Consider the following 16,126-nt stretch of genomic DNA (forward strand, 5'->3'; position numbering starts at 1 on the left):
TGACATGCTCGATGTAGCACCCTACCATCACCACCAGTAAAATCTGCTGGATCATGACACGTTTGCTGGCTTCAGGCAGGAGAAGAACCAACTCGGTTTCCTGCTAGGCAAAAAAAAAAAACATTTTCATTTCTTAGTTTTCAACCTGTCAAAATGCTTACAAATATTGCTTACAAATTATCGACTCAGATCCAAGCCAGTGGACAGTAGGGGAGGTGTTTGGGGTAACAGGTAATGCGAGTTACGTAATCAGATTGCTATTTTAAAGTAACGATTAAAGTAATGCATTACTGTTAAATTTACAACAAAATATTAGCGATATATAGGCCATGTTATAGTTACTTTTTCAAATAAGGAACGAAAGTTACTTTTTTCTACCATTTTCTCTACCCGGTGTCATGTGACTTGTTAAGGCCAGAACACACCAAGCCGACGCAGATGAACTAGTGGCGACGAAAGCAGACTGTGGGGTTGACTCACGTCGGCAGCGTCAGTGTCCAAAGTTGCCCTGACACACCAAACCGACACTAAACAGCTGACGGCCAAGTAGCACGTCCATTCTGCACCTGCGTGAGATGAAATGCCTGTCCTTACCAGCAGGTGGCAGTATCTGAACAGCCAATCAGAATGACCAGATGGCCTGACGGACTGACGAGCTCTGAAGCCGATTCAACATTTCGAATCAGCCGACGAGGACCAACTTCAGCCGACGGTGCAGAACACACTGAGAAAACTTGGTCAGCTGATGAAGAAAAACTGCCCGACAGCTGACCGTCAGCTTGGTGTGTTCCTGCCTTTACTGTTACAAGGTCTCAGGTGTAAATGGGGAGCAGGTGTGTTAAATTTAGTGTTATCACTCTCACTCTCTCATACTGGTCACTGGAAGTTCAACATGGCACCTCATGGCAAAGAACTCTCTGAGGATCTGAAAAAAATAATTGTTGCTCTATATAAAGATGGTGTAGGCTATAAGAAGATTGCCAAGACCCTGAAACTGAGCTGCAGCATGGTGGCCAAGACCATACAGCGGACAGGCTCCACTCAGAACAAGCCTCGCCATGGTCGACCAAAGAAGTTGAGTACATGTGCTCAGTGTCATATTCAGAGGTTGTGTTTGGGAAATAGACGTAAGAGTGCTGCCAGCATTGCTGCAGAGGTTGAAGGGGTGGGGGGTCATCCTGTCAGTGCTCAGACCATACGCCGCACACTGCATCAAATTGGTCTGCATGGCTGTCGTCCCAGAAGGAAGCCTCTTCTAAAGATGATAAACAAGACAGCCCACAAACAGTTTGCTGAAGACAAACAGACTAAGGACATGACTAGTGCTGCCAGCACTAGAGAGCTTCAGTTCATTGGGGGAACCATGAATGCCAACATGTACTGTGACATACTGAAGCAGAGCATGATCCCCTCCCTTCAGAGACTGGGCCGCAGGGCAGTATTCCAACATGACAATGACCCCAAACACACCTCCAAGATCACCACTGCCTTGCTAAAGAAGCTGAGGGTAACTAAACCCTATTGAACATCTGTGGGACATCCTAAAAACAGAAGGTGGAGGAGTGCAAGGTCTCTAACATCCACCAGCTCTGATGGACTCCGTGATTAGACATTAATGGCTGTGTGTTGAGTTATTTGGAGGGGACAGCAAATTTACACTGTTATACAAGCTGTACACTCACTACTTTACATTATAGTGTAATTTCTTCAGTGTTGTCACATGAAAAGATATAATAAAATATTTACAAAAATATGAGGGGTGTATATATATATATATATATATATATATATATATATATATATATATATATATATATATATATATATATATATATATACACACACACACAGTGCATCTCACAGAAGACCCTGAACACAATTAGTTACTTGTATAGGGAGTAACACAAAATTGTAACGCATTACATTTAAAACTTTCCCCAACCACTCAGACTAGTGCCAGACCAAGTTTGGCTTAAAAATCCTATACCCCGATTTGAGAGGAATGCCAGACGGTAAAGTCTGTGCTTTAGACTCAGAAAGCTTTCTAGATCTGACCTCTGACTCTGTTTGTGTGTAAAATAAATTTTTAAGGACAAACTTGCACGCTAATGAACACTGCAGTCACATTTGATTTACTTTTAAATTTTCATGCACCGAAATTGCTTTTCTGTGCACTTATAGTGACATGTTAATCCATTTAGCCTTAAAATAAATACTGATTTGAAGGTAATATTACTGTCAGACACATGTAAGTGCGAGCAGAATGTGTTTGTGTGAGAAAGAGCACTGAATGACAGCTGGAGTCTGTTGTCTTTATGTCAGACAGCAGGAGGCCCGTCTGCACTCTCTCAGCTTCAGTACAAATCTTACGTGTTTTAGCTTCATGAATAAAACATGTGCTCACACAATGCTGTTATTAATCACTTTATATTCATGCGAACATAAGAGGTTATGTCTATCCTGAATCAATGACAGGTTTGCCATCTTAACCAGCACTTAAGTATGCACTAATTGGCTTGGTATTCTAATACTTCGTTATCATGAGCTTCAAAGGTTATTTGTTGCAATAATCATTTGTCACTGATTCTCAACGGGGCAGAGAAGTATTTGTCTGACTTAGTAAATCTGGAAAACATGGAGCCTTGGAATAGTTCACCAAAAATGAAAATTCTGTCATAATTGTTCACCTTCATGTTATTTTACTCAAATTATTTACTTTGTTCTGTGGAACAAAAAAAAGAGAAGTTTTAAAAAAAAATATTCATGCTGTTATTTTTGTATATACAGTGAAAGTGGATGGGGACATGTACCAAAAAGTTTGTCTTTATGTGAGGAACATAATGAAATTTCGGTTGAAAATCTAACATATTATCATGAGTTTTTGAAAAAAATTAAATTGGTGGCCATATTTTCTAAATCGAAACATTCTGTCTGAGCCATCCACTAAAGTTTTAACCTTTGGCACACTGTAAAACTCAATAAGTTCAGAATACTCAAAACATTTGAGGAAACTTATTACCTCAAAACATTTAAGTTAACTAACTTATTTTTTTTAAGTTAGTAGAACTTAATTTTTTTGTGACAAGTGGGGCGGGGCCAAGAGCCATGGAAGTGGAGCAATGCTAATGTGGTGCACAGGTGTCTCTGATTAACAATCACATCACTGGCATTCCTTCGCTCCCACAGTTCTCAGCCTCGCCCTACTCAAGTACATACAGTTAATTTACATAAACATCACATTCAAATCTTGGTTAAATGTTAGTTAGCAAAAAACACATGCTATTATAATTATCAAAGAGACTGTCAATATATACTTGCATGTATATAATAAAACAACATACAGTATATGTGGTCTTAAAAGTTTTGCAGCCCATCCTCAACCTAACCACACGGTCTACTCTTCACCAGAATGGTAACCCTACAAAACTAACATAACAGAACCCCCTGTCAATCCCAACATAACACAACATTAAACACTAACTTATGTCTCCCTATGTTAATCTTATGCAAAAACACACAAAATAACACTTTATTTCAACATTTAGACAGTCTGATGCAAAGCATGCTGGGAATTAGAAATCTGCTGCAACTAAAACAGTTTAGTTTACTTGAAATATGTCAGTGCTGTGAACTCAAAAGTAAAAGAAAGTTTTAAATACTCATAACTGTTAATTTAACTGAACTAATTTGTTTAATTTAAGTTTGTCCTACTCAAACGAATTAAGTATTTTGAGCATTAGGGTTTACAGTGCAGCTTTCACTCCAAAGAGATGGAAATTATAGAAATTTAACTAATTAAACTTGAAAATGTACAAAAAGTTTTAGGATTTTGATTAAAACAAAGAAAAAATACAGTATGACAAGTATGAGTCACTAAAGCCTCGTTTCCACCAGTGTTGCCAAGTCCGCGGTTTTCCCGCAGAATTAGGCTACTTTTACTCTGTTGCCGAGAGCTGTTTTTCATGTCCACGGGTTGAAGCAACCCAAAATAACTGCCAAAAAAACAGCAGGTTTTACCCCCCCGGAAAGTAATTGGGCTAGTTTTGAGAAGCAATTGGGCTGGTTGGACCTGGCAACCCTGGTTTCCACTGAAATTACCCAGAACAATTTGTCCCAGGAACTTTTCCCCACAGACTTGTTGCTTTCTGCATTTCCATCACAGTCTGTACCGTGAAGATAAGTCCGGTGACGTAGGACTGCATGCGGCGTTCCAGTTTTTCCTGGATTTCATCCTCCGCATAAGCTTTATGAAGCCTGAATTCGTCGTCGGTTCGTCGGTTGTATTTTTGAACTCTGTTGATTGGAATAGCAACACCTTACTGCACGCACCTCAACAGACACCTCAAAATGCAGTGTGAACTCAACCAATCAGCATGTTCAGAGCCCAAGTCCCACCTCTGAAAGTTCCTGAACTTTGGAAAAGTACTACCTCGCGAGCAGGGACTTTTTGAGGGGAGAACTTTATTTAGACCCTGGATCCTGTGGTTAAAATGCACCGAGTACAACCCCAAGGTCCTTAGTTTCTGGGTAAAGTTCCTGCGGTGGAAACTGGGCTTAATATCATATACATTATGTACATTTGTGACATTGATCATGTGACTCCTCTGTGACTCCACTGAAGCACAAAATGCGCTTTAGATAACTCTCAGATCATGATCATCAGGTTATAGGCTACACAAACTTGAGCAGTTTACACAGCTGGAGTTCTGCTGTCATAAAAGCTAATGGAGGACAAAAAATGTATTTTCAAATTTCAAACAAAGTAAAATTAACAGTATTTAATGTTTTATTGGTGGCCATATTCAGTAGCTTTCACTCCAAAAAGATAGAAATGAAAATGTCATCAGACATTAACAAACTGATAACCTACAAATTCTGTTCAGAAATGTTCTTTATTGTCAGCAAACTACATTTCAAAGATCCCTCATATAGCACATAATGTATTTCAGTCATTTGCAAGAGATGTTTTGCATAAGTGACTAAACACTGAAGCATAATTACTTCATAAATGCAAATGAAATTATTTCTATCACATTGGTATGATACTTTAAGGAAAAAAAAGAAAGTATCAAAAAAATAGAAAAGGTCACTGCCGTTTTATTTGATGGCTGCATGAATGAGTTTTGTGTGTGTCTGTATGTGTCATTGTGCTTTCTGTTTCTCCCACTGCTCTGGTGTCAATGTTTTCTGCTCGAATGCATGGATCTCTTTCAGCTCCTCTGCCAGGCAATTATTCACCATCCTAACAACAAACATAAACACAGACTTTTATAAAAACATCACATGAGGTCAGTAAGTCTATTGATCCCAGCATGCCTGTTCCTCACAGCTTGCCTCCACAGCTCCATCCTCTCTAAAGACAATACTTTTCCACATGACTTGGTCCTGTAAAAAGACTCAGATCATTCTGCTAAGCCTGCACATCTGCGTCCGTGTCTGGGGGAACTCTCGGCCAGATGGGACTCTTATCAGCTGCAGATGACCTTTGCGCAACACTCTCCACTGCATCACTGATTTCATCAAACCACATTTTTTCTTTCATTTTCAGGTGTTCTGTATTTGATTGAAAAAGCATGCCAATTGTTTTCTTAAATGGCAATATCCACTACCGATAAGAAAAACTACTTGCCACAAAAATGAGAGATTAACATAAAAAGGACCACATTTATGAAAATATTATTAACAAATGTCAACATAAACTGATCTTACACTTACAACTACCCTTCTGTATGTCGTGTTAAATTGACTGCACATTAGCATATTACATACAGTCTGTTAAAGGTGCAGTAAGTGATTTCTGAGAAACGCTGTTGAAAGTGGATTGGACCGAGCACAACACACTTGTAGCCAATCAGGAGGGGGCGTGTCCACTCATGATGGGGAAGGAGGGAGATTTGAAGAAAGACTGTAGAAAGAGAAACGGCTGAGAGACATTACAAAAGAGTAAAGTTTATAGGAATATCACTGGAGAGAGAAGGGTTATGATCAGGCTGGAGCTTTAGGACCTGCTTCAATATTAGAAAAGCAGTGCTGGAGAGACCCAAGTTGCGAGGTTGCGTTGTTTCTGCTCCATACATGAGTAACATCAGTTTTGCTCTGTTTCACAGAACCAAGATATGCTGTTGTTGTTGTAGTAATGTTAGCTACAGTAGCAGGACCATTTTGAGTGTCATTGTTTGCTTCATCACTTTCTTTTTCACAAAGTATTATTTTGCTTCAGATATGATAAAGAGACATCTACTCTTGCATTGTGTGTTTTTGCATTTTGGGAGCGGAGCAATGAAGGGAGGGACGTGTTTGTTTGGGTTGATTTGTTTGGGTTGTGTTCAACCATGTTTCTGAGAAGTTGCTTACAGCACCTTTAACTTGAGAGATCAAATTCAGTGATTAGACATTTTTGTTCATTAATAAATTAAACGACAGACATTTATCATGTGCACGAATGAAACTTATGTAATTTATTAGACAAGTATAAAAAAAAAAGAGTTTGTTTTAATTTTAAATTTGTCACTCCAGTTTTGTTTAAAATAACATGGTTATTTTAATTTTAATTTAGAGCAATTAAAGAATATCTATGTTTAGTTTTTGTTTTCATTAATGTTATTAACCAGATTCCTCTATAATTAAAACCACTGAAATTTAACTAAAACTAGGATTTAGATTAAAACAAACAAAAGTTACAGAATGACAAAATGAATAAGGTAAGATTCTGTACAATCTCGGAGTCACTAATCTCATACATGTAAATGTGTGACATTGATCATGTGACTCCTTTGCACAAACAGTCAGATGTTCTTCCACTGATCCTTTGAGCATCTTGTGCTTCATTCTCAAATAATGGTCATCAGGTTATAGGCTATACAAACTTGTGCAGTTCATAGAGCTAGAGCTCTGAGGTGATAAAAACTAATCTGAGACAAATCCGTTTTGATTTTCTTATGTCAAACTCAAATTGTTATGCTTATAACTTGAAATTTAAATATTAAAAAAATTGTAATTAAAGGATTAGTCCACTTTCAAATTAACTTTTGCTGATAATTTACTCCCCCCCCCATGTCATCCAAGATGTCCATGTCTTTCTTTCTTCAGTCGAAAAAAAAAAAAAAAAAGGTTTTTGATGAAAACATTCCAGGAATATACTCCTTAGTGGACTTCAATGGAGCCCAAACGGTTGAAGGTCAAAATAACAGTTTCAGTGCAGCTTCAAATGACTTTAAACGATACCAGACGAGGAATAAGGGTCTGATCTAGAGAAACGATCAGTCATTTTCGCCAAAACCGCACTTTCGTATTATTCAAAAAGCTTACGCTGTATGTCCTACACCTTCCCTATTCTACTTACAGAAAAAAATGTAACTGCCGCCGCGTTCGTTCCGTAAGTAGAATAAGGAAGACGTAGGACATACAGCATAAGCTTTTTGAAGAATACGGAAATGCAGTTTTGGCGGAAGCACTTAGAAGGCGAACATTTGTTTATATAAAACATATACATTTACATTTTTTTCGAAAATGACCGATTGTTTTGCAAGATAAGACCCCTATTCTTCGTCTGGTATCATTTAAAGCCCTTTGAAGCTGCACTGAAACTCTAATTTTGACCTTCAACAGTGGAGTCCATTGAAGTCCACTATAAGGAGAATAATCCTGGAATGTTTTCATTAAAAACCTTCATTTCTTTTCAACTGAAGAAAGAAAGACATGAACATCTTGGATGACATGGGGGTGAGTAAATTATCAGGAAAAGTTTATTTGAAAATGGACTATTCCTTTAAATATCAATATTAATAATGTGAAAGGTGCCAAATAGAAGCATTTTGCAGACTTTTGTATTTTCTGTGGAACATAAATCATTCTCTAGTCCACAGGAACCGCGTGCAGAAGAAGTAAACTCACCTGTGTCTCTGCAACAATGGCTTTCCTTCAAACTGAGGGGATACTACAAGAACTTTAAAACTGGCAGCACATCTATTGGGAGACGTGTCTTCTACATCCTGAAAGAAAAACGGATTTTGACACAATGCACCATGTATTTTCCTTCATTAACTGTTGAAATGGGAAAAAAGCAACTGCTGCCTGTTTTACATCATACATGTATATTGTATGATCTGTAGTTCATTCTGATTCCAGCTTCATCTGACTGTACAGTTATTATTACATACCACGTGTATCGCACCAATCTCCGCAGTCAGTTTTTCACGAATCAGATCTGGGGTGACTGACATATTTCCCAGGATAAAGTATCAGCTTTGGTGAGGACGACGACGTATAAATAAACACCGAGGTTAATGATTTTAATGTACAGCAGACAGCGCAGTTCTCTTCTAATTATCTAGTAACTACCGGTATGCCTTAGAAAGGAGGAGCTTAATAATAAAAACACCCATTTGGGCTTGGAATCAGAGAAAGTCCACGCCTCCTAAACAGTAATGACCAATCCCTTTATCGAACTGTTTACCAAAGGCATGAAAACTGACCAATCAAAGCAGAGAATTTGGGGTCCTTGCTGTTATCGGTGTTCTCTTCATTTGCATGATCGAAAAAGCCACATCATTTAATGGAAGATGATTAAAACAAATTAAATCAATTCTGAGGGTCAAAACGTTATTTATTAATGACACGAATTTTGGCAAAATATTTAACTTAATTTTTTATACGCTTAATAATTCACTCCTGTATCGTATATTTGCTCAGGCCATATCCGGACTTCTTTAACGGGCTAGTTTGAAACGAAAGAGCCACAATACCAAAACAAATGAATGTTTTGATGATTCAAGTGGAGGAAAAAAACAGGGCAGGATAGAGTTATATCGCTTGAGATAAGGAACTCTTGAAGGGTGCTGCATTGCATATATGAGGAAATTATTAAATATTGCCAAGTGAACTGAACAGATGACATATGTATAAGTAGAAAAGAAAAGTCTCCACGTTAGTAGCCCTCCTTCTGGACAGGCGCTTGGGCTGCTGTAGAAAACAGGATGGTGGTTGAGGTGGAGAGTTTCTATGGCGTGTATATGCTGTACTGTACGAACCCGAAATTCAAGGGTCGAATATATATTGGCTTCACTGTGAACCCAGAGCGCCGTATCGGTCAACACAACGCAGGACGACACCGAGGAGGAGCGAAGAGAACCAGTGGCAGGGGACCATGGTGAGATTTCCGCTGAACATTTCATATGGACGACCAGATCTCTAAACACAGACCCCGGTCGTTCTGTAGTAATCGTACGTTTTTTATTAATTTTAAGGGAGATGGTTCTTATCATCCATGGCTTTCCATCTGATATTGCAGCTCTCCGGGTAAATATAATTTTCTCTTTATGTGTTGTATCTTGTCTTTCACTTCCCCTTTGTAGAAAATGTTCTTGTTTATGCTTATTTTCAAGCTACATTATGTAGCTTTTTGATGAATGAATAGTAGTGTTATCATCAAGAGAGTGCAGGAAAAAATCTTCCAATCCTTTACTTTACCCAAATACTCCTATAATAAATAAACCTATAAGAATGATTTATATTTTTGGAGTTCTCGGGACGGACCGAAATTCCATACTACACAGTGCTCAGCGTAAACAAGTACACCCCCTTTGAAAAGTAACATTTTAAACAATATCTCAATGAATATAAAAACAGTTTCCAAAATGTTGACAAGACTAAGTTTTAACATCTGTTTAACTTATAACATGAAAGTAAGGTTAATAATATAACTTGGATTACACATTTTTCAGTTTTACTCGAATTAGGGTGATGCAAAAATGAGCACACCCCACAACAACAACTACTACATCTAGTACTTTGTATGGCCTCCATGATTTTTAATGACAGCACCAAGTCTTCTAGGCATGGAATGAACATTTTGCAACATCTTTCTTTTTCCATTTTTCATGAATGACGTCTTTTATGAAAAAAGACGTCATTGGATGGAGAGTGATGCTTAACTCGTCTCTTCAGAATTCCCCATAGGTGTTCGATTGGGTTCAGATCAGGAGCCAATGAATCACTTTCACCCTGTTCTTCTTCAGAAATCCAACAGTGGCCTTAAATGTGTGTTTAGGATCATTGTCATGTTGGAAAAGTTCAGTATAGAGCAGTACATCTGTGAATTCATGAAGCTATCAATGAAATGCAGCTCCCCGACACCAGCAGCTCTCATGCAGCCCCGCATAAGGACACTGCCACCACCATGTTTCGCTGTAGGCACCATGCATTTGTCTTTGTATTTCTCACCTTTGCGAAGTTTTGAAGCCAACAGTTCCAAAAACATTTATCTTGGTCTCATCACCCCACATTTAGTGGGGTGTACTCATTTTGCATCACCCTAATTTGAGTAAAACTGAAAATTTTGTTCTCCTAAGTTATATTATTAACCTTACCTTCATGTTATTAGTTAAACCGATATTATATAAGATGTTATATTTCCCATATGAAAGCCTAAGCCCTCAACTATGCAAAAAGTACCCGCTTGGCCTACTATTTACCGCAAGATTTTGAAGTGTGTGTACGTTGGACAATTTACACAATCCCATGAGGCCACGGGAGAGGATATATGGGTGGTAGTGAAGCGACGCAACTGACGCTGCTATGTCACATAGATCGGTGCGGGCTGTGTGTGTTCACTACTCACCACTACAAATATGTGTGCACTAGATGGGTTAAATGCAGAGGGTTTCTATACTTGGAAAACCTTCACATGTCACTTTCACTTTGGACAGGGCCAGAAAAGTAGCTTTGACATGGGTAGCATAAAGCTGAAAGTTGGTTGTCACAACGAACCAGAAAAATTGACCATGAATCATTTAAAATCCACTCTGTTAATATGTCCTGTATCCATGTGTACAGTGGTGCCTCGAACCACTTTTATCTGAGGTGCACAGTTGAAGCTCAACCAAAACTTCTGCAAGACGCATGCGGTTTTATTTTATTTAGTTTTAATTTTTTTGTGCTGAAAGTTACATAATGTACATAGCATTAGTAACAAAAAAAGGTAAGATTGTGCAATCAGATTGATTAACATAATGGTATAAGAGTAAACAAAATAATTTTAGGATCAAATTGAACAGTAAAACATTCCAGACACATTACAGTAATAAAAATTGTGAGGTGAAAATGTGCAGTTTATCTTTGTTTTAGTTCTTTGTTAATCTTTCCTCTGCTAGTTTGAGTGGGCTTGGCAGCATCCGCACATCTCTCGTCGTCTGTCCCATGTTGCCCGGCGCAGCCGTAAAGAGTCCAGTTTGCAGTTCCACTGGCGTGTGGTGTCAAACATGCTGCGGGTGGCGCCGTGGAGTCGACTCCCCCTCACTGTGCGCTGGTTAAAGCAGGAGTACCGGATGGACTTTGCCCCTGTGTTGCAGCCTCCTCTGCACATTCCTCTGGCATTTGGCTGTGTTCGTGCTAAGAGGAAACCGCAGCAGGAGTGCGAGGAGCAAGAGGAGAGACAGGTGGAGCAGTGCGTGTTGTGTGGAGTGTTTGTTATGGTTAGTTCTACTCTGCTGTCAAAGTAGTTTTGAGAAACCAGATCATGATGTTGCAGGAAAAACTTTCTCAATCCTTTGGGTTTTGCTTCTTTTTTGTGTGTGTGTGTGATTTCAGGCTGTGGATAGACTATCTTGTTTCCATCCTTCCTGTCAAATGGTTTGTCACCTGATTTGCCTGGCTAAACACTTTCTAAAGGCAGACCCTTCCCACCTACTTCCTGTTGAGGGAAAGTGCCCTGGCTGTCATCACTCGGTGCTGTGGGGGAGTTTGATACGCCATAAAAACGGCTGTTATGGTGATTTGGAAGAAATTACCTCATCCTCATCTCAGGTCAGCTTTAATATGGTATCAGAATGGGTTAAAGGGTTAGTTCACCCAAAAATGAAAATTACCCCATAATTTACTCACTCTCAAGCCATCCTAGGTGTATATGACGTTCTTCTTTCTGATGAACACAATCAGAGTTATATTAAAAATATCCTGACTCTTCCATGCTTTATAATTGGAGTGATTGAAGCCCAAAAAAAGTGCATCCATTGATCATTAAAAGTACTCCATGTGGTTAAAGGGTTCGTTCACCTAAAAATGAAAATTCTGTCATTAATTACTCACCCTCATGCTGTTCCACACCCGTAAGACCTTTGTTAATCCTCGGGACACAAATTAAGATATTTTTGTTGAAATCTGATGGCTCAGTTTCAGCATAGCCAGCAATGACATTTCCTCTCTCAAGATCCATTAATGTACTAAAAACATATTTAAATCAGTTCATGTGAGTACTAGTGTTGTCACGATACCAAAATTTTGACTTCGATACGATACCCAACTTCAGTATCACGATACCGATACTTAAACGATACTATGGCAAAAACCTAAAACAGTAGGAAAAGTAAATAAATAACATATGACAGAACTGTGGCTAGTGGTTTCCCAAAGTAACTAGCCACTCAGCATTTTTATTGGCCACAATTTTGATGTTGGTAAATTACATTTTATATGATTAAAGCTGACTTTTTTATGCTTAAATTACTTTGAGTCATTTTACTTGATTTAGAAGATTTAAAACACTTTCAAACTTTTAAATGCAGACTGACCACCCAAATCAAGATTACATTTTATATCAGCTGGTATGTACAGGTGGGCAAGAGGTGGACAATGTATGAGCATGAGCTAGTATGAGAACAAGTTATTTGTGTTATGCTATATAAAAGAACAAAGAAGCAAATTACAAAAACAGTAGTAAATTAAAAATAATCTTTTTTCAGATACACTAGGTTTATTTAACATATTTAACAGCTTTTGTTGTTTGATTAACATTAATGATGGACAGGCCTATTTAATTGGGCTGCTGAATGCATGGACGTAACTGACAAATATCCAGTTATTACCCACCTGTTTACGTCCACTTAAGCCATAACCGACTGTATTCACGCGAGATACTCCACATGATGGACATTTAGACATCTGTGTGCACGTGTATTTGACTATTCAGACGCGAGGAAAACTGATCGCGCGCGCGACAGACAGAGAGAGAGAGAGAGAGAGAGAGAGAGAGAGAGCGCACGCGAGAGAGCTCTTCTGTTGTGTGTCATTCAGCGCAATTCCGCCTATCCCTCCTTCACTAACTGCATGTAAATAACGAATTGTGTGATTGGATTGTAATTTTGTGCTACGACGATCTTCGACGACCATTTGGCTGTAAACTTAAATTATATTCAACTCGCCAAAGTGGCTAGTGGGAGTGGCTGTCATCAAGCCCTGCATGTAAGTGTTTTGACAGTGAGAATATTGATTACTGTAAATAATTAGAGCAATGTTATTAAAGCATAAATTGGTTTAATATAATTGTATAGTCCCTTCACATATTTGTTTTTTAAAATTAATTTTATTTTAGCAACCAGATATCACTTATTAGACTCAATAATACACCTCTCTGCGGATGTCTGCTTGCATGAGTAATATAAATAACACTCATTTAATTTTTGAGAGCATAAACATAACGCTGGTATCACATTCACTAACCTGTCGCTCTTTAAATTCTCTGTACAAATCGGGATGTTTGGCAAGTTGGATGCTCCCTTCGCTTGCGTTATTTTGTAACGTATTTTGCAGACGGGCTTTGTGGTGTCCGTGGGCTTGCCCTGACTGTCGGCAATGTAAGCAAAATAATGCCATATTTTGCTTTGTGAATCTGCGGTTGCGCAGTTGACAGGAATAAACACGCACTCAATGTGCCTCAGAAGCAGCGCGCTGCACACACACTGCTCCCTGCTGTCGCACATTAGGAAATACAGCTGGCATTCAAAGCATTATGAATCTTTTATGTCGAATCAGTGGTTCGGAGCGCCAAAGTCACGTGATTTCAGCAGTTTGGCGGTTTGACACGGAATCCGAATAATGATTCATCACAAAAGATTCATAACACTCTGGAGCTTCATGAAGCAGAGTTTTGAAATCGGTAATCATTAAATAAGTCGTTATTTAGTTTTTTTTGGCGCACCAAAAATATTCTTGTCACTTTATAATATTAATATTGAACCACTGTACTCGCATGAACTGATTTAAATATGTTTTTAGTACATTAATGGATCTTGAGAGAGAAAGTGTCATTGCTCCCTAAGGGGGCCTCACTGAGCCATCGGATTTCAACTAAAATATCTTAATTTGTGTTCTGAATATAAATGAAGGTCTTTCAGGTGTGGAACGGCAATTGGGTGAGTAATAAATGACATTATTTTCAGTTTTGGGTGAACTAACCCTTTAATAAAGGCACGCCAGAAGCTCGTTATTTTACTTTATAAAGTTTTAAATGAGGATATTTTTCTTACACAAGTGCATCGATTCACTTCAGAAGGCACTTTATTAATCCCCCGGAGCTGCATAGAGTTTTATGATTGATGGATGCACTTTTTTGGGCTTCAAAATCTCATCCTCCAATCACTCCAATTATAAAGCTTGGAAGAGTCAAGATATTTTTAAATATAACTCTGATTGTGTTTGGCTGAAAGAAGAAAGTCATATACACCTAGGATGGCTTGAGGGTGAGTAAATTAGGGGTAATTTTCATTTTTGGGTGAACTATCACTTAAATATGTGTTGTCAATAAATTACACTATTTTCATTTAAACAGAGTCACTGGACGGATGAACTACAGTTGTGAAGACAATGTGATACAGCCATTTCTGCATTTTAAGAAGTATTTATTGGACTGGAGAATCTGAACTGACACAGAATGACTCATTAAGGTCAAAGCATCTGTACATCCTAAAAAATGTGGAATAAACAAGGATACACAGAATGAGATGACGCATTTAACTTTTGAAATATAAGAATATCTTTAGACACATTTTAAAATATGAAATAAAACATTTTAATTCAGAAATAATAATTGTTAAACATTGTGTGTAAGCTCAGTTATAATGAGAATGACAATTACTGTTTGTTTTTTTAAACTGACAAAAGTTTTTAAATGTGGATATTTTTATCTGAAATAACATGTGGTCATATATATTTGAACAATAAATCAGCGAATTTGTGTTTTTGTATATGTGTGAGAACATTATTTTTTTCCCCCTATTCCTTGGTTGCGATGTTGAATTACCACTCACAAACAAATTTTTTAGTATGTTTATACTTACTAGATGGAAACAGATGAACATTAGTAAGAATCTATAAACCATGAGGACAAGGGCGTAGATTTGGTTTCAACATTGGGGGGGTTGAACGTATGCTGCCTGTTTGTTTTTTTGTTTTTGTTTTATATTAAAAAATAATAATCTGTTTTATGTGTAGTGTTATTGGATAATCTATCTATCTATTTATCTATCTATCAGAACTTTGTGAAATGTATGTATAATCATTCATCAAATTCTAACATAACGGTGATTCTAAAAAGAAAGAAATTATGTTAAATATTGAAACCGCCAGTAGGCGGCAGCGATTCGCTTTTTTATTGAGTGAGTGAGTCACTTAAATCGTTCATTCAGCCAATTCGTTCAAAAGTCAGATTAATTTAGGAAGAAAACAAACACCGATGTGAATATTTTTGTCATTGATCATTACAGACACTATTGAAAAATGAACAAACAAAACAGACGGCTGTTTTGGTAACTGGTTACAGTTACACTGATAGTTATGGCTACATTGTAATGGATTAGCTAGCTAAAATATGAGTGTATTACACAACATTCTCATACCTCCTTCTCAGTACATGCTTTATTCTTTTTAACGGACCAGCGGTTTAATATAGTTGGCTGGGCAGCGGTTCTCTTCATTTTTGGTGTTACCCGCGCTGTCTCATTCAAACAGTACAGCTCCACTCGCGTTGTTTTGGTGAAAGAGCGAGGCGCGTTGGTTGGGCGTTACCAATCGGTTCAATGGAGGGGGAGAATATTTTTGTCTAATTTATTGTGACAAACTCATATTTGAATACAAACAAAATTATTGTTACAAAATAAATGAATTCTACATATTTTTCATTTGATCTGCTGTGATTTTCATGTTGAAATATTGGGGGGGTTGTAACTGAAGCATTTGAATATTGGAGGGGGTGACCTCCCCCCCACCCCCCCCCACAAACTACGCCCCTGCATGAGGATGATTATTGATGCAATAAATAAAGGCTGAATTCCCTGAAGTGTATATAAACCCTGCA

At 38.0% G+C, this 16,126-nt stretch overlaps 2 protein-coding genes across 2 annotated transcripts; one reads left to right on the top strand and one right to left on the bottom strand.

Moving 5' to 3' along the window:
• Positions 1-4,886: 4,886 nt before the first annotated feature.
• On the bottom strand, positions 4,887-8,343 carry zgc:112271 (uncharacterized protein LOC553698 homolog). Its single transcript, XM_067400774.1, has 3 exons — positions 8,160-8,343; positions 7,894-7,991; positions 4,887-5,242 (listed from the first exon to the last, which is right to left on the bottom strand). Exons 1-3 carry the CDS (start codon positions 8,220-8,222, stop codon positions 5,143-5,145), a joined length of 261 nt encoding a protein of 86 aa, XP_067256875.1. The 5' UTR covers positions 8,223-8,343; the 3' UTR covers positions 4,887-5,142.
• A 406-nt stretch (positions 8,344-8,749) lies between these two features.
• On the top strand, positions 8,750-15,199 carry slx1b (SLX1 homolog B, structure-specific endonuclease subunit). The gene is made up of 5 exons (XM_067400694.1): positions 8,750-9,148; positions 9,246-9,297; positions 11,151-11,471; positions 11,587-11,802; positions 14,603-15,199. Exons 1-5 carry the CDS (start codon positions 8,976-8,978, stop codon positions 14,630-14,632), a joined length of 792 nt encoding a protein of 263 aa, XP_067256795.1. The 5' UTR covers positions 8,750-8,975; the 3' UTR covers positions 14,633-15,199.
• Positions 15,200-16,126: the final 927 nt, after the last annotated feature.

The sequence above is a fragment of the Chanodichthys erythropterus genome, chromosome 11 (assembly GCF_024489055.1).
Source record: "Chanodichthys erythropterus isolate Z2021 chromosome 11, ASM2448905v1, whole genome shotgun sequence".
Classification (NCBI taxonomy): domain Eukaryota; kingdom Metazoa; phylum Chordata; class Actinopteri; order Cypriniformes; family Xenocyprididae; genus Chanodichthys; species Chanodichthys erythropterus.